Raw genomic sequence first — 19,170 nt, 5'->3', positions numbered from 1 at the left:
GGAGGGCTGTAGGGAGGAGGGCTGTAGGGAGGAGGGCTGTAGGGAGGAAGGCTGGAGGGAGGAGGGCTGGATGGAGGAGGGCTGGAGGGAGGAGGGCTGGAGGGCTGGAGGGAGGAGGGCTGGAGGGAGGAGGGCTGTAGGGAGGAGGGCTGTAGGGAGGAAGGGAGGAGGGCTGGAGGGAGGAGGGCTGGAGGGAGGAGAGCTGGAGGCCCAGTGTCATAGCAGTTGCCATGATGGACGAACCACTCTGTTTATCAGTGTGACACTAATGTAGGCATGTCCAGCTGTGTCTGCGAGATGTATGTCAGGTGTTGTGGATGAGGGGCCTGTAGACAGGCAGTCTGCAGTCGGACAAGGCAGTGAGAGAGTTTGAGGTCTGTCACAGCACACTGCCAAGCACCACACTAACTCACGGTTCCACAACTATTCCTAAATTATTGAAACACTGAATAAACCTACTGATTTTTATATACATATATATATATATAGTTATTGGCTTGTCTGTTTTTATTTGTCTGGGAATGGCTATAAAGACTATAGTCGATAACTTGACCTTTCAATAAAACCAAAAGTCACAAATCTATTAAAAGTATAATAAAATACCTGTCTGAATGTATGTTTATTCATCTGGTGTGGAACAGCTGCCATCTGAAGGATTTTATGTTGAAAATGCAACTATTCTGTAGTGTTTTTCTCATGGCCTCCGGCCACGGTGACGTTGACGTGACCGGCAGGTGGCGCTGCGCTGGTCTCAGGTCGTCGTGGGCGGAAAAAAAGTTTCTTCTGCGTTTGTTTTTTTACGCAGGCGCAGAGCATGCTGTTTGTCCAGTTTCACTGGTTGACTTTTACCTGTGAGGTGTACCAGTTTCGGTTCCCGGTGAGGAGATGCATTCATTACGGTAAGGAAGTCTGGACATGTTTTCTGGTGGGCAGTGATCTGTCCTCAGACCCCGGTCAGGAAGATTAGCGGAGCCCATTGTGAGCGCGAGATCTGCCCAGGATTTTAGAATCGGTGCAACAGCCGGGCAGCGGCAGGTGCACCGGAGGGGCTGGCTCTAGGAGTGAGAGCCACCGATTGAATTAGAAAAACTGGTAGATTTTTTTTGAAATGACAAATGTCTGATAGTTTATTATGCGACTGAAGATTCTCTGCTGCCGTCATCCAAGCTCCAAGGATTCAACGGCAGCCCGAAATTCCTTTCCCCTGCGTGAGTGACTCCTCGCCCCGGGGTTGATTGCAGCGGGACCCGGTAACTCACACACGGTCCTGCTGGTTTCTGGCGTAAGTCTTCCCTTCCTCGTCACGGAGCTCGCGCTGTGGAGAAAGAGCAGGAAGATGATGGGTTTTCTGCGTCGGACATTCAGCCGACGCTCTCGTAGACGGTTTCCGACGGCTGACCGGGATGAACGGGACGGTAAAGGGGGAGGAGGGCGAGGGATGTCCGGGAACCCCGAGCTCCGCGCGCATCAGCAGCAGGTCGTCCACGCGCCCGCCGTGGTTTCCGGGGGAGCGGCCGTACACATCCCAGCAGCTGGCTCCGCACGGACCCCCATCACCTGTCGCGTCTTACTGCTGGATGGCTCGGACGTTAACGTAGATCTGCCGGTGAGTGAAGACAGACTGTGCTGTACAGTGTAGGTGCAGCCGTACAGAAAGCCTAAGCCTAGTTAAGCAATGTTGTTCGTTAGCGTGACAGAGCTAAGACAACCTTATTCAATACCACATTCTGTTAATATTGAAGGATTGTTCCGCCATCAATTTAAGAATCTGCTTCAGCGGGATATCATCGTGTGTGTGTGTGTGTGTGTGTGTGTGTGTGTGTGTGTGTGTGTGTGTGTGTGTGTGTGTGTGTGTGTGTGTGTGTGTGTGTGTGTCTGGTACTGTGAAAGGTAAACCTACAGATGGTGTTGTGATCGTCCAATTCATCACATTACTTCCCCACTCTTGAGTGCTGTGAGGCTGCCTCGAAAAGACCAACTCTCTCTCTCTTTCTCTATATCTCTTTCTGTTTCTCTCAATCTCTTGGTCTCCCCCTCTCTCCCCCACAGTGTCAGTGTGTGTAGTGTAGTGTGTAGTGTGTAGTGTAGTGTGGAGGAGTGTGGGCATGTGTGTGAACGTCACATCATCAGACAGTCTTGCTGCTGAAGGTCATGTGTGTTTTGTCACAGAGTCACGGTGTGTGTCACCTGTTCATTCCTGTACGTGAAGGGATGGCAGCGTCAGTCTGCCTCTCTCTCCACACACACACACACACACACACACACACACACACACACACACACACACACACACACACACCTGTGTGGTGTGTGTTCTCTACAGATGACAGGGAAGCTGTCCTTAGCTCAGCTTTCTTCCGGCAAGGCAGTGATCTGATCTCTAAAACATGTCCGATGTAACCGACCAGAACAGGCTGATCAACATGACTCACAGCCATGGACCTCTCAGCCAATGACACTTCCCCACACGTGGATCCTGCAGTCAGGCTTGCTCACAGCATCTGCTGCTGTGAGCAAGCCTGTACATGCAGGATCCCAGAGGGATGGAAGCAGGTGACTGGAATGAGGATGTCCCCGGAGTGTCGTCCATAAGTGTTGTTGGAGACCTTGCTACAGTACACCCACAGCACGGCACACAGCTGGGGGACAAGCTGGGAAGAAATATCAATATGGCTTCCGATCAATCCTGGCCTTTTCATTGGCTCAGGTCTAAGGGTAGACCTATAGCTTAGTAGTGGTTAACCTCACTACCTAAAGCCACACCTGAGGTTGAACCCATACGCACGCACTCACACACACACGCACGCACTCACTCACTCAAACAGGCACACACAGTCACACACACACACACTGACGAGTGGGCAGGTTCAGACCGGTTATCAAGGTCCAAAGTATAAGATAGCCACCTTTAGGGATGGGTATCCAGAACCGGTTCCCAGTGAATCGATTCCTTGGAATCGTTAGCAAAATTCCTTAACGATTCTGTTAACGATTCTCTGTGCCGTTAAACAATTAAAATGATAAGTTTAATAATGGATTAAAAATCGATATGCTCAGTTTAATAATGGGACACGCAAACGTCTGTCTGAATAAACTTTAAAGTTCGCGCATAGACAGACTGCAGCAAACATGGCAACTAGGAAGAAGCTTTCTAAAGTTTGGTTGTATTTCACACGACAAAATGACAACAACGCCACTTGTAACGCGTGTAAAAAGTATATTTCGTCGAAGGGAGGAAATACTACATTATGAAGAAGCATTTGAACACAACATGGAATGAAGTTACTGGAAGTCATGTGTTCGATGCATGCAGCAGCGCAGCTAACGTTCGCGCTTCATCTCTAACTATCTAAGGTAGGGCTAAACTGCTCAAAAGTGATCACAACCACTTGTTACTGTGTGAAGCAATTTGCCTTTATTGTGTGTAGTCGATCTAGTTATCTTCTGTCCCGTCGTTTGAAGCATACATTTTAGCTCCTGCATTCGTCTCCCATTAGTATTGATCTTATTGATCATTTCACGTTATCGGGGCTGCGTGTGTTATCTGCAAACGTTCGCGTGTCGCATTATTAAACTGAGCATATCGATTTTTAATCCATTAATAAACTCAGCATTTTAATTGTTTAACCTTTTAATAGTCCTGTTAAATGTGCCTGAAAACGCCTAAACAACATACCCAAAGTACATTGAAAGCTGTTGTTGAACCATTTGGAGTACATGCATGTAAATGGTCTCTTTTGAAAGGTGACACTGAAGTTATTTCCCCTGTTGTTAGGACCCCTGTAAGTCCTACTGGTGTTGAGTAATAGAAGCTTGAACACAAGGAAACTGAAAGTTTCTATCTCCGACTAGATTTTGTTTTGAAAAAAGAGGCCTGAAGAGGCCTAGAGGTGGTAGGTATTAGCTCATTTCAGAGCCAGTCAAAGCCAGTCTGAGAAATTCGTTTAGAACGAGTGTGTGTGTGTGTGGGGGTGCAGGACGCACAGACCTATGGCTGTAGAGGGGAACATCGATAAGAGAATCGATAAGGAATCAAATTGATAAGCAGGAATTGATAAGGAGTCGGAATCGTTCAAATCTTATCAATACGCATCCCCACCTCTCTGTCCCACTTGTCCCAACAAACACACACGCACGCATTCAGAGAGAGAGATTATATTCAGGCCTACGTTGAACACATCCTCATCGAGAGTGGAGACTGACAGTAGTTCAGGGTGCAGACTGTGTGCAGCTCAAGGACACAGGCTAGGCTACAGTCATTTTTCATGTGTTAGACAAAGAATAACTCCCCTAGAGTTAGTCCCTGCCCCAGATGCAGGTCCTAGCCTCACTCTCTCTATCTCTCTCTCTCTCTATCTCTCTTTCACACACACACACACACACACACACACACACACACACACACACACACACACACACACACTGCTCCAGATACAGACACTAGCTCTATTTATAGTCAAGCCTGTACCTTTGCTTTGTCTCTCTCCCTGTGCTGATAGTGTGTTGTTGATCACTGACCTGCCATCTGCAACACATTAGCAACTTCAACCCCTAATACATAGAAATCATCTCATCTAAAGGCCCAGTGTGTGGGTTTCCATGGCAGCCGTTTGTTTACCAACCAGGGAAGAGGTGAGAGTGAGGGAACAAAACAAAAAGGAATCTGTTTCTTTTTATTCAGAAAAGGTCGAAAGGTCAGGATCTGTTTGACCAGATCATGTATCATCTGGACCTGCTTGAGGCTGATTACTTTGGACTGCAGTTCATGGACCCAGAACAAGTCTCAGTGAGTACACAGTGAACCCCCACCCCCCCAGCATGGTAGTGGTGATTGCAGCAGCTCCTACATGATGGTCTGGGTTACATTCAGCTGCTCTCTGCTCTCTTGTCTTTGTGTTTCTCACCTCTCATCTTCTGGATGTTTTCAGCACTGGCTGGATATGAGTAAGCCCATCTATAAACAAATCAAAGGTAAGTGTGTGTGTGGGGGGGGGGGGGGGGGGGGAGGAGGGCAGGTGGCTCATTATCAACTGTTGATATGAGCCAGTGTAAACACCCATGTTTACACTGGACACGCCCACTTGAGGGAGTGAGAGATGGTGCTAGCTGTATGTGCTGTAGCACATTGGAACAAGAGACAGTACCTGCCGTTGATGTAGGTTCATTTATGCTAATATTCAGTTATGATTAGTTGTAATGCTCTTTACAGTACATGAGTACATTTACATTTAGTCATTTAGCAGACGCTCTTATCCAGAGCGACTTACAGTAAGTACAGGGACATTCCCCCGAGGCAAGTAGGGTGAAGTGCCTTGCCCAAGGACACAATGTCATTTTTGCACGGCCGGGAATCGAACTGGCAACCTTCTGATTACTAGCCCGACTCCCTCACCGCTCAGCCACCTGACTCCCATTACAATTACTTACACTACCCTTCTATGCCTGCCTCTACCTCTCTTCTCTCTCTCTTTCTCTCTCTTCTCTCTTTCTCTCTCTCTCTGGCTCTTTTCTCCCTCTCTCTGTATTCTAGATGGCCCTCCATACAGGTTGTTCTTCAGGGTCAAGTTTTACTCTTCAGAGCCAAACAATCTCCATGAAGAATTCACCAGGTAAAACCACTTCTACACTACACATTCTAGTCTCCCTCCCTCCCATCCCTCCTCCCTCCCTCTTTTTGGATAATTACTTTAGTCCAGAGGGGGGAGACTAATCAAGGCTCAATATGCAGAGAGGGGTGAGAAGTGAGTCAGGGAGTTTTTAGTGTTTTTGATCTCCTTGTTTGTGTCTGAAGTGTTTCTTTAGTCTCTTAAGGTGTTTTTGTCATGTGTGTTTCAGGTACCTGTTTGTGCTTCAGCTTCGACAAGACATTCTGTCCGGCAAGTAAGCAGCTCCTAACTTCTCTATATGTCCACACACACACACATACTACACGCACACACATACTACACACACATACTACACACATACACAGACTACACACACACACACATACATAGTTCACACACACGCATACATAGTTCACACACATACATAGTTCACACACATAGCCACACATAAAGTTGGCGTGTTGACCCCCTCTAGATCTGGGCCAGGGATCCCCTGAGTGGCTCTATAATGAAGCTCAAGATCAGAACAGAGGAGGGCTGCTCATTTTAAGAAAGACCTCTCTTCTCCCTGACTCACACACACACACTCACAGACACACACATACTCACACGCCTCCCTGACACAGACACACACACGCACTCACACATTCACACACACACATACTCACACGCCTACTTGACACACACACACTCACACACACTAACGCACTCACTCACACACACACACATACACACACCTCCCTTACACATGTAAGCATGTGCACAAGACCATCTTGGGAAGAAGTAGGTACGAGGGTGAGAAAAGTCTCTCCATGTAACCTCCCATCTCTCCCCTCAGGCTGAAATGCCCTTACGATGTGTCAGTCGAGCTCGGGGCTTATTGCCTGCAGAGTAAGTTGACTTTCATATTAACAAATGTTACCATCAGTTATTACAAGACAGTACCAAATGCATAATTGAACCTGAATGTTGTCTGGTCCAGGTGAGCTTGGAGACTGTGACCCTCTGGAACATTCTACAGAGCTGGTGTCAGAGTTTCGCTTCACACCCAAACAGAGTGAATCCATGGAGGCAGACATCTTTAACCAGTGGGTGGAGCTGAGGTGAGTGAACCAGGAAGTCCTTGAATGCACCACCTGGCCAAGACATCTGCTAGCTCCTAGTTCCTAGCTCCTAGTTTCCTAGTTCCTATCTCATAGCTGCTAACAGACCTGAACAGGAGGACACACTACCCTCTAGTCTTTCTGTTTTCTGCATGAAGGATTAGACTTGGGGATTAGATTGAGATTTTCTGTGTTTGAAAGCTGTTATGGATCTCGGGGAGAGGAGACCCTCATAACTATAAACATAAAGCCTTAATGTTTTCCACTGCAGATTAAGACTTCTCTAACTTCTATATCATTCCACCCTTCCAGTTTAGCTCCCTCTCTCCCTCCATCCTTCCATCTCTCCATCCTTCCTCATGTCAGATTAAGGGATTATTTCCTGGAGCGTCTTGATTAAATCTGGGCAGTCTTTAACCCAGTGGGTTAGGGTTAGATTACACCAGCATATGCTGCATGTTACTGAGCCCACACACACACTCTCACTGAACACACACTCTCACTGAACACACACACACACTCTTTCACTGAACACACACACACTCTTTCACTAAACACACACACAGATAGGGCCACTCAGGGTCAAAAGTTGGCAATTACTACTGTAGCAGTAGTGCGGTGACCTCTAGTCTCTGTGTGGTTGATCTTAAGCATCTTATAAATTCCCTGTGTCTGACAGTACATTGATTCTACAGTGAAAAAGTGTTTATACATTTTGTGTTGGAATGTGTGTATATATTGTATGCATGTTTATGAATTATCTATGTGTGTAAATTAATATATGTATACTGTATGTGTGTTGCATATGTGTATATAAATGATCTACGTGTGTGTTTGTATTGTGTGTGTGTGTGTGTGTACTACCTTAGGGGGAAGAGCCCCTCTCAGGCAGAGATCAGCTTCCTCAACAAGTGTAAATGGCTGGAGCTGTACGGAGTCGACATGCACTTTGTCAAGGTATGTGTTTTTGTGTGTGTGTTGGGGGTCTGACTGTGTGTGTGTGTATGTGTTGGGGGTCTGACTGGGTGTGTGTGTGTGTTGAGGGTCTGACTGTGTGTGTGTGTGTTGAGGGTCTGACTGTGTGTGTGTGTGTGCGTTGAGGGTCTGACTGTGTGTGTGTGTTTCCCCTCAGGGCAGAGATGGAGGGGAGTATGCTCTTGGTCTGACTCCTACTGGTATTCTAGTGTTTGAGGGCTCCACCAAGATCGGTCTCTTCTTCTGGTAAACATGACTCACACACCCTCACATTTACATGCATGACTCTCTCACTCAGGCTATGGACAGTGTTTAAGTGTGTGTGTGTGCGTTAGGCCTAAGATCACCCAGTTGGACTTCAAGAAGAGTCGACTGACTCTGGTAGTGGTGGAGGACGACGATCAGGTAAGCAGCTTGTTCAAATCTAAACACACACACACACACAGTACTTCCTGGCCTGTAGCAGAGGGGGCGTGTCCTGTGTGCAGGGGCGGGAGCAGGAGCACACCTTCATGTTCCAGTTGGCCAGCTCCAGGAGCTGTAAGCACCTGTGGAAGTGTGCCGTGGAGAGCCACGCCTTCTTCCGCCTCCGCCAGCCAACCACGGAGAAGGCCAGCCGCAGTGACTTCAGCCGCCTGGGCTCTCGTTTCAGATTCAGGTAGGACGACAGGAGGTCCCGGGGCCCGGACAGGAAGTAGTCCCCTAGCCTTAGTGGCCCCTGTCCTGCATCACTGTCCAGATCACTCCTGATCTGCAAGAGTGTGTCTGAGGGGCATAGTGTGTATCAGAGGGGAGGGGGGGGGTGTAATAGTGTTTCTGTGCAAGACAGAGCCTCCGTATCTATGGTTACGGTGTGTCTATGGTTACGCTGATCTGTTCCTTTGACGACGAGGATCGGTCTCCATGTTTGTTTACATTTCAAACAGGTCTTTCACAAGCACACATGAAGGGATCTGCTGCCTGCTGGGAGGTCCAGCGGGATGATGTGTGATAGAGGAACACACTGTGTTATAGAGGAACACGCTGTGTTATAGAGGAACACGCTGTGTTATAGAGGAACACGCTGTGTTATAGAGGACCGCGCTGTGTTATAGAGGAGAACGCTGTGTTATAGAGGACCACGCTGTGTTATAGAGAAACACGCTGTGTTATAGAGGAACACGCTGTGTTATAGAGGAACACGCTGTGTTATAGAGGAACACGCTGTGTTACAGAGGAACACGCTGTGTTACAGAGGAACACGCTGTGTTACAGAGGAACACGCTGTGTCATAGAGGAACACGCTGTGTCATAGAGGAACACACTGTGTTATAGAGGAACACACTGTGTGATAGAGGAACACACTGTGTGATAGAGGAGCACGCTGTGTTACAGAGGAACACGCTGTGTTACAGAGGAACACGCTGTGTTACAGAGGAACACGCTGTGTTACAGAGGAACACGCTGTGTTATAGAGGAACACGCTGTGTTATAGAGGAACACACTGTGTGATAGAGGAACACGCTGTGTCATAGAGGAACACGCTGTGTCATAGAGGAACACGCTGTGTTACAAAGGAACACACTGTTACAAAGGAACACACTGTTACAAAGGAACACACTGTTACAGAGGAACACGCTGTGTTACAGAGGAACACGCTGTGTTACAGAGGAACACGCTGTTATAGAGGAACACGCTGTTATAGAGGAACACGCTGTGTTATAGAGGAACACGCTGTGTTATAGAGGAACACGCTGTGTTACAGAGGAACACGCTGTGTTACAGAGGAACACGCTGTGTTACAGAGGAACACGCTGTGTTACAGAGGAACACGCTGTGTTGTGTTATAGAGGAACACGCTGTGTTACAGAGGAACACGCTGTGTTACAGAGGGACACGCTGTGTTACAGAGGAACACGCTGTGTTACAGAGGAACACGCTGTTATAGAGGAACACGCTGTGTTACAGAGGAACACGCTGTGTTACAGAGGAACACGCTGTGTTACAGAGGAACACGCTGTGTGATAGAGGAACACGCTGTGTTATAGAGGAACACGCTGTGTTATAGAGGAACACACTGTGTTATAGAGGTACACGCTGTTACAGGGGAACACACTGTGTTATAGAGGAACACGCTGTGTTATAGAGGAGGGATATTCAATACAGGACTTTCAATAACTGTTGCTCTTCTTTTGGCTCTTCCCCTCCCGGTCTCTGTCAGTGGAAAGACCGAGTATCAGGCCACCCATGGAGGGAGACTCCGGAGGGCCAGCACCTTTGAGAGGCGACCCAGCAAGAGATACCCCTCCCGCACCCACTCTCTGGGGAAGGGTGGGTCACCTCCACACCGCCCACACCCTCCTTATCCACCACACCCTCCTTATCCTCCACACCCTCCTTATCCTCCACACCCTCCTTATCCTCCACACCCTCCTTATCCTCCACACCCTCCTTATCCTCCACACCTTCCTTATCCTCCACACCCTCCTTATCCTCCACACCCTCCTTATCCTCCACACCCTCCTTATCCTCCACACCTTCCTTATCCTCCACACCTTCCTTATCCACCACACCTTCCTTATCCTCCACACCCTCCTTATCCTCCACACCCTCCTTATCCTCCACACCCTCCTTATCCTCCACACCGCCCACACCCTCCTTATCCTCCACACCCTCCTTATCCTCCACACCGGCCACACCCTCCTTATCCTCCACACCCTCCTTATCCTCCACACCCTCCTTATCCTCCACACCGCCCACACCCTCCTTATCCTCCACACTGCCCACACCCTCCTTATCCTCCACACCCTCCTTATCCTCCACACCTTCCTTATCCTCCACACCCTCCTTATCCTCCACACCGCCCACACCCTCCTTATCCACCACACCCTCCTTATCCTCCACACCCTCCTTATCCTCCTTATCCACCACACCCTCCTTATCCTCCACACCGCCCACACCCTCCTTATCCTCCACACCCTCCTTATCCTCCACACCTTCCTTATCCTCCACACCCTCCTTATCCTCCACACCCTCCACACCCTCCTTATCCTCCACACCGCCCACACCCTCCTTATCCTCCACACCCTCCTTATCTTCCACACCTTCCTTATCCTCCACACCCTCCTTATCCTCCACACCCTCCTTATCCACCACACCCTCCTTATCCTCCACACCCTCCTTATCCTCCACACCCTCCTTATCCTCCACACCCTCCTTATCCACCACACCCTCCTTATCCTCCACACCCTCCTTATCCTCCACACCCTCCTTATCCTCCACACCGCCCACACCCTCCTTATCCTCCACACCGCCCACACCCTCCTTATCCTCCACACCTTCCTTATCCTCCACACCTTCCTTATCCACCACACCCTCCTTATCCACCACACCCTCCTTATCCTCCACACCCTCCTTATCCTCCACACCGCCCACACCCTCCTTATCCTCCACACCGCCCACACCTTCCTTATCCTCCACACCGCCCACACCCTCCTTATCCTCCACACCTTCCTTATCCTCCACACCTTCCTTATCCACCACACCCTCCTTATCCTCCACACCCTCCTTATCCTCCACACCCTCCTTATCTTCCACACCCTCCTTATCTTCCACACCTTCCTTATCCACCACACCCTCCTTATCCACCACACCCTCCTTATCTTCCACACCCTCCTTATCCTCCACACCTTCCTTATCCACCACACCCTCCTTATCCACCACACCCTCCTTATCCACCACACCCTCCTTATCCACCACACCCTCCTTATCCTCCACACCTTCCTTATCCTCCACACCCTCCTTATCCTCCACACCCTCCTTATCCTCCACACCGCCCACACCCTTGACACCGCCCACACCCTCCTTATCCACCACACCCTCCTTATCCTCCACACCCTCCTTATCCTCCACACCCTCTTTATCCTCCACACCCTCCTTATCCTCCACACCGCCCACCCTCCTTATCCTACTACACACAACCCTGGTGTCCTAAAGACTGGGTTCCTACATCCTCCCTACACCCTTCCTACACCCTCTCTGCACCACTCACCCCCTCGCGGGAGAACAGTGGTGTGACTCTCTACCCCCTAACAACCTGAGACTAACCTTTGTCTCTGTCCACAGCCATCTCTCCAGCCAAACCAGCACACATCAGGTAGGTTGTCAGCACTGAGCACCCACACACACTCCCACAAACGTGCATAGAGACATGCCTAAGCCCATGTGATGTTTTGAAGCATTGTAAGACAAGGAACATGTGGCATGGTTATGAAAAATGAATCATTGGCCAGATAAATGTTGGCTTAATCAGCTGTTGTTATTGTTATTGTGTTCCAGCTCCCATGCCAGCCCAGGGTTAGAGCCTGGCCTGCTCTTGGTACGCTGCTCCCTCACACACACACACCACACACACACCACACACACACACACCACACACACACACACACCACACACACACGGCACACGGCACTAGCTCACATGCACAAACACACCACACGCATACTCACTGAAATGTCACTATTCACTAAAGGATAATTGATCTAATTTTGAAATGATTCATCCCTGCCACTGTGTCTTCTATGACTCTCTCTCTCCCCCTCTCTCTCTGTCCCTCCCCCTCTCTCTCTCCCCCTCTCTCTCTCCCCCTCCCTCTCTGTTCCTCCCCCTCTCTCTCTCCCCCTCCCTCACTCCCCCCCTCTCTCTCCCTCTGTCTCAGTACCAGAGAAACATACCTATTGGTCACGAGCCCTGGCACGCCCCCCACCACCGCACCCTCACCCCCCCCGTCTACCTGCAGCACTCAGGACACCCCCCCCCCTCACAGGTGAGACCTCCCCCCCCCACACCCCCACACACACAACTGACTGCCCTGCATCTCTCTGATCCACTCAACCCCACCCATGATCCTCACCACTTTTGTGTGTTAATGTGTGTGTGTGTGTTAATGTGTGTGTGTGCGTGTGTTACTGTGTGTGTGTGTGTGTTCCATGTCCAGTCCCCTTGGTGCTGCTGCTCTCCTCAGTTCCGTTCCAGAGAGAACCAGCGGCACCACCCACTTCACCCCAGGGTCCATCAGCGTGGTGTACAGGGACAAGGTCATGACTGCTCTCTGACCTTTAGCCCTCACACCAGCCCCCCTGACCCCCCCCCCCCCTTCAGAGAGACACACTAGTACTTCTTCATGGATCCAGTGGACAGCATCATCATCATCATCATCATCGTCGTCACTCGCCTGTCCCCTCCCCTGCATCACCGCGTGTCCTGAAGGGTGAACATGCATGCTACATGCTACATGCTCGTTGTGTATTGGACCACTTTTACTGCTCAGTGCTTTGTTGTTCCATGTGATTTGTCAGTTAATTCATAGAAAGTAGCGAAGTCTTCTAGTCTGATGGGAGAAGATGAAACAATCCCTTCAGAAACGATCTGGGTGCTTCGCTGGGAGGACAATCAATATGAGCCTTTTCAGTCCCAGTCAGATCACTGTGGGACGAACCTCAGGTGCTCGTGATCACTGATCCTGGGGGACAATATCAACTATTCTTCCTACATGTTTTGCTGGAGTGTGTTCTTGGCATGAATGAGTGATTACAAGTACCATGAAAGTTTTGTACCTTAACGTGGAAACAGATTATGATGTCAAGGTTGCCAACAATCTGATCTGGTGATGGAGCAAGCTGCTTCATGCGTGATGTCATTCTGAAATATTTACTTCCTGAATTTTATCAGTGCTGCACAGATGGTAGACAACAATAATTAATGGAAAAGTTCATTTAAAAGCTGTATCTCTATATCTGTTTTATTGTGCCTAAAGTGCTGCTCTTTTTAGACAAATACTTTTTTTAAAGATTCTGTCAAGGGTTATGAATCTTTCCAGAGATCTGATGAATCCTGAAGCTCATTCCAGATTGTTTACATAATTTGTTCTTATGATACTGCTGAAGTTTCCTGTTTCCTGTGTTTGGTCCAATCACTGCAAGCCTTAGTGTTGTTGCCATACTGCCTTGACCAATAAACAAACTATTTAAATGCCTTTGGTTACATAAGTATGACTGTATGCTGAATTTAGGAACATTTAGGTTCAGGTCTCTTCTGTAGTAAGAAAACTCCTTTGTTATTGGGTCTTCTTTCATTAGAATGAGCCTTGTCTTACCGACAGCATTAGTCAGTTGAACTGAAACCTGGAGTTCTTGTTGTCTGACAGCGCTGTTTCACAAGGTCAGTCCTGTCCCACAGGTGTAGTCCTGTCCCACAGGTGTAGTCCTGAGGAAGGAGGTCTTGAAGACAGTGTGTGTGTGTTAATGGGTGTGTGTTGTGTTCAGTTTCCCTCTCAGTGGCTCTGAGCATCAGTTCAGTGTTGAGGAGAATGAAACGCCGTATTCCGGAAAGATTCCCCACCGTCACCACGGCAACCAGGAAACGCTATGCCCCACCCACACCATGAGCAGTGAGTACATTCACACACGCACACATACACACACAAACATACACACATATAGCAGTGGCAATCTGTGTCCTTTTTGTAGTGTTCCTAGTGTGTGTGTGTGTGTGTGTGTGTCAGAGCACAGACTTCCTGGTCCTCCTGTAGATGAGATGGATCGGTGTCTGCTGAAGGCCCTGGAGTCCGATGCTGACTCCTCCCCCTGGCCTGACTCCTCCCCCTGGCCCTCAGTACACATTAACATAGACAACAAGGTGAGTCTGTCTCAACATCACCACTCTGCCCTCTCCTTACCTGCAGCAGCATCCTGGATCTCCCTCTCTCTCTATCTCTGTCCATCCCTCCCTCCCCGTCTCTCGCTCTCTCTCTCTCTCAGGCGGAGGAGAAGCAGGTATGGGAGAAGTCTCTGCAGCCGCCCGCCTGCATGCTCCCCGAGCAGCTCAAGTGTAACATCCTCAAGGCCCAGGTGGAGGCTGTGTTCAGGGTCAGTCAGCAAAACCACAAACACAATTATGTAGGGGGTTAATATTGGCCAGACAACCAAAACCTTTCCCCTAGGTTTAAAGGAAGAGGGATAAACGGAACAGTGTATTAACATTAACCAAATATGCTGGAATTCAAATTATTTGACTTTATCAAATAGTCAGCAAGCTAACCCTCCTCCTCCCCCCTCTCCCCCTCTCCTCCCCCCTCTCCTCATCCTCCTCCCTCTTCTCCTCCTCCCTCCTCTCATCCTCCCTCTCCTCCTCCTCCCTCCTCTCATCTTCTCCTCCTCCTCCCCCCTCTCATCCCCCCTCTCCTCCTCCTCCCTCCTCTCATCTTCCCCCCTCTCCTCCCCCCTCTCCTCCTCCTCCCCCCTCTCATCCTCCCCCCTCTCCTCCCCCCTCTCCTCCTCCTCCCCCCTCTCATCCTCCCCCCTCTCCTCCCCCCTCTCCTCCTCCTCCCCCCTCTCTTCCCCCCTCTCCTCCTCCTCCCCCTTCTCCTCCTCCTGTCTATATTAATTAAAGCTCTACACGGACAAGGACCTAGCTACATTGCTAACTCCCTTATAAACTACACACCAGCTAGAACACTGCGATCATCAAATGCAGGCCTATTAGAGGTCACCAGAAGCAGTCATAAGAAGATTGGTGATTCGGCCTTTGTCAATTACGCCCCAAAACTATGGAACAAATTACCCATAAATATTAGGGAAGCAAATACGCTAGACATTTTTAAAAGACAGCTTATCTTCGGGTCATTCTGACCCATCAGTCATTGTGACCCACCGTCGTATTGCGACAACTTTACAGCATACAAAAACAAAGTGAAGCATTTTCTTTTAACCGTTGGGCTGTCTCAGACCCCCCACATTGCAAAGGTTAAAAGAAAATTATTTTTATTTGTTTTTGTATTGGGTAAAATTGGGTAAACACAACGATGGTTCGTTATGAACCTTTGGGTCATGTGACCCGAAGGCAGCACAAGGGTTAAAACCTACCTTTTTACCGAAGCATTTAAGTAATTTTATCTCAGAAGGGTTTTACTACTTTTATTAGTTATATTATTGTTTTTATAATTTGCTATTTTAATTATTACTTTTATCACTTATATTATTGTTTTTATTGATTTTATGTAAAGCACCTTGAGCTACAATTCTTGTATGAAATGTGCTATATAAATAAAGTCTTACTTACTTACTTACTCCTCCACCCTCTCCTCCTCCTCCTCCTCCCTCTCCTCCTCCTGGTGAAGGATGTCCCCCTCACCCCTCGAGGGAAGACGTCCAGTCAGACGCTGAACGACAGGTGAGTGTGTGTGAGATTGTGTGTGTGTGTGCGCATCTGTGAGTATTTGTTGCTTCTACATTGTGTGTCCATGTGTCTCAGGGTTTGGAACTAGTGTGATTTAGGGGTTGGATCTAAGAGTGTGCACACGTATGTGGAAGCATCATGTGTGATGTGCTTCTGTCTCAGGTATCAGAGCTCCTCTCAGGATTCGGCCTCATCCAGTCAGACCGCAGACAGACCGCCCCTCCACACTGCAGACAGAACGCTCCTCCAGACCGCAGACAGACCACCAAACTCCAACCGCAGGAAGAGACTGGTGCGCCAGTTCAGCTTGTGAGTGCAACTCCACATCTCTTCAGGTTGAATGTCCCCTGTAAATAAAAGTTAAAAGTAATCAACTCAACTCTGTCTTCTGATTGGTCATCAGTAACCATGAGGATGAGGATAATCTCCCAGAGGCCCTTGCAGCAATCTCATCTCAAAGAACGGCAAAGTCCGGGTCGAGCAGCTCCCTGGACAAACAGATACAGCCACCGATACATCCCCAGGTATCACCTGACCACACACCTGACTACACACCTGACCACACACACCTGACCACACACACCTGACCACACACACACCTGACCACACACCTGACCACACACCTGACCACACACCTCACCACACACACCTGACCACACACACACCTGACCACACACCTGACCACACACCTGACCACACACACCTGACCACACACACCTGACCACACACACACCTGACCACACACACCTGACCACACACACCTGACCACACACACACCTGACCACACACACACCTGACCACACACCTGACCACACACACCTGACCACACACACACCTGACTACACACCTGACCACACACCTGACCACACACACACAGACCTGACCACACACCTGACCACACACACACCTGACCACACACCTGACTACACACCTGACTACACACCTGACCACACACACACCTGACCACACACACACCTGACCACACACCTGACCACACACCCACCTGACCACACACCCACCTGACCACACACACACCTGACCACACACACACCTGACATCACACATGACCACACACCTGACCACACACACACCTGACCACACACTTGACCACACACACACATCTGACCACACACACACCTGACCACACACCCACCTGACCACACACACACCTGACCACACACACACCTGACCACACACCTGACCACACACACACATCTGACCACACACACACCTGACCACTGACACACACTGACACACCACACAGTGGGATTGCTAGCACAGTATAGGAGTGCTGCACTGTGTGTGTATTGCAGGTGGACATGCCAGGGTTGGAGCTGGGCAGTCCTTCCCGCCCCTCCCCCTCTCCTCCCCCTCCCCTCTCCTCCTCCTCTCCTCCCACTTCCCTCTCCTCCCCCTCTCCTCCCCCTCCGCTTTCCTCCCCCTCTCCTCCCCCTCACCATTCCTCTGCCTTCTACAATGACTCCATCCCTCACCTGGTCCCTTACCTTGCTGCCCACTCTGACAGGTACCACACACTCTGATATGTACCACACACTCTGATATGTACCACACACTCTGACAGGTACCACACACTCTGACAGGTACCACACATTCTGACAGGTACCACACACTCTGACAGGTACCACACACTCTGACAGGTACCACACATTCTGACAGGAACCACACACTCTGACAGGTACCACACACTCTGATATGTACCACACATTCTGATAGGTACCACACACTCTGACAGGTACCACACACTCTGATAGGTACCACACACTCTGACAGGTACCACACATTCTGATAGGTACCACACACTCTGACAGGTACCACACATTCTGATAGGTACCACACACTCTGACAGGTACCACACACTCTGACAGGTACCACACATTCTGACAGGAACCACACACTCTGACAGGTACCACACACTCTGACAGGTACCACACATTCTGATAGGTACCACACACTCTGACAGGAACCACACACTCTGACAGGTACCACACACTCTGACAGGTACCACACATTCTGATAGGTACCACACACTCTGACAGGTACCACACACTCTGACAGGTACCACACATTCTGATAGGTACCACACACTCTGACAGGTACCACACACTCTGACAGGAACCACACACTCTGACAGGTACCACACACTCTGACAGGTACCACACATTCTGACAGGTACCACACATTCTGATAGGTGCCACACACTCTGACAGGTACCACACACTCTGATATGTACCACACATTCTGACAGGTACCACACATTCTGACAGGAACCACACATTCTGATAGGTACCACACACTCTGACAGGTACCACACACTCTGACAGGTACCACACACTCTGACAGGAACCACACACTCTGATAGGTACCACACACTCTGACAGGTACCACACACTCTGACAGGTACCACACACTCTGATAGGTACCACACACTCTGACAGGTACCACACACTCTGACAGGTACCACACACTCTGACAGGTACCTCACACTCTGATATGTACCACACACTCTGACAGGTACCACACACTCTGACAGGTACCTCACACTCTGATATGTACCACACACTCTGACAGGTACCACACACTCTGACAGGAACCACACACTCTGATAGGTACCACACACTCTGACAGGTACCACACACTCTGATATGTACCACACACTCTGATATGTACCACACACTCTGATAGGTACCACACACTCTGACAGGTACCACACATTCTGACAGGAACCACACACTCTGATAGGTACCACACACACAGAAAGACAAACAAACAGATAAACAGCCAGGTAAACACTAAGATTACAACTTCTTCTATGTGATCTATATATGTGTGTGTGTGTGTGTGTTTGTGTGTGCGTGTAGTGGGGAGGAGATGAGGCTGGACAGAGAGAAGATTCTCAGGGCTCTCCTGATGACAGAGCTCTAAAACCTGACCCATGACCTCTGTGACATCACCCTGCGCAGCAGAACTGGACTCACTGGCTGCAATACATATTTATATCTGCATAATCATTTAGCATTAACAATGTATATTTGCATAAAACTACTTTGCTTAATTTGGTTATTTGACTAAGATCATAATTTGTACCAATACTGTTGAAATCTTTATACATATTCACAAGGTTGAATAGACAGGCAGACAGACAGACAGACAGACAGACAGACAGACAGGCAGGCAGGCAGGCAGGCAGACAGGCAGGCAGAGAGACAGGCAGACAGACAGGCAGACAGACAGACAGGCAGAGAGGTTATATT

The 19,170-nt window shown here is 49.2% G+C and overlaps 2 protein-coding genes across 2 annotated transcripts in view; one reads left to right on the top strand and one right to left on the bottom strand.

Moving 5' to 3' along the window:
- Nucleotides 1-866: 866 nt before the first annotated feature.
- Nucleotides 867-19,093, top strand: epb41l4b (erythrocyte membrane protein band 4.1 like 4B). Its single transcript, XM_067238354.1, has 24 exons — nucleotides 867-1,606; nucleotides 4,682-4,786; nucleotides 4,929-4,971; nucleotides 5,531-5,609; nucleotides 5,836-5,880; nucleotides 6,445-6,497; nucleotides 6,589-6,709; nucleotides 7,579-7,666; nucleotides 7,842-7,930; nucleotides 8,020-8,089; nucleotides 8,173-8,342; nucleotides 9,885-9,994; nucleotides 11,789-11,819; nucleotides 12,002-12,041; nucleotides 12,381-12,481; nucleotides 13,981-14,111; nucleotides 14,226-14,359; nucleotides 14,482-14,589; nucleotides 15,840-15,892; nucleotides 16,061-16,207; nucleotides 16,302-16,422; nucleotides 17,212-17,251; nucleotides 17,333-17,423; nucleotides 18,778-19,093. Exons 1-24 carry the CDS (start codon nucleotides 1,337-1,339, stop codon nucleotides 18,839-18,841), a joined length of 2,304 nt encoding a protein of 767 aa, XP_067094455.1. The 5' UTR covers nucleotides 867-1,336; the 3' UTR covers nucleotides 18,842-19,093.
- rnf41l (ring finger protein 41, like) overlaps nucleotides 7,325-19,170 on the bottom strand; it is a 50,442-nt gene continuing 38,596 nt past the window's right edge. The window contains exon 8 of the mRNA XM_067238355.1: nucleotides 7,325-7,334. The gene's annotated coding sequence lies outside the window, so the exon portion shown is untranslated. The remainder of the gene's footprint in view (nucleotides 7,335-19,170) is intronic.

Source organism: Osmerus mordax, chromosome 6, assembly GCF_038355195.1.
Source record: "Osmerus mordax isolate fOsmMor3 chromosome 6, fOsmMor3.pri, whole genome shotgun sequence".
NCBI classification, from domain to species: domain Eukaryota; kingdom Metazoa; phylum Chordata; class Actinopteri; order Osmeriformes; family Osmeridae; genus Osmerus; species Osmerus mordax.
This window is presented reverse-complemented; position numbering and strand designations above follow the sequence as displayed.

Bases quoted from the DNA above. Each gene is read 5' to 3' on its own strand.
- epb41l4b (XM_067238354.1), top strand. From the start codon at position 1,337: ATGATGGGTTTTCTGCGTCGGACATTCAGCCGACGCTCTCGTAGACGG. The intron at 4,972-5,530 runs GTAAGTGTGTGT...TCTGTATTCTAG, and splicing joins CATCTATAAACAAATCAAAG to ATGGCCCTCCATACAGGTTG. The intron at 6,710-7,578 runs GTGAGTGAACCA...GTACTACCTTAG, and splicing joins AACCAGTGGGTGGAGCTGAG to GGGGAAGAGCCCCTCTCAGG.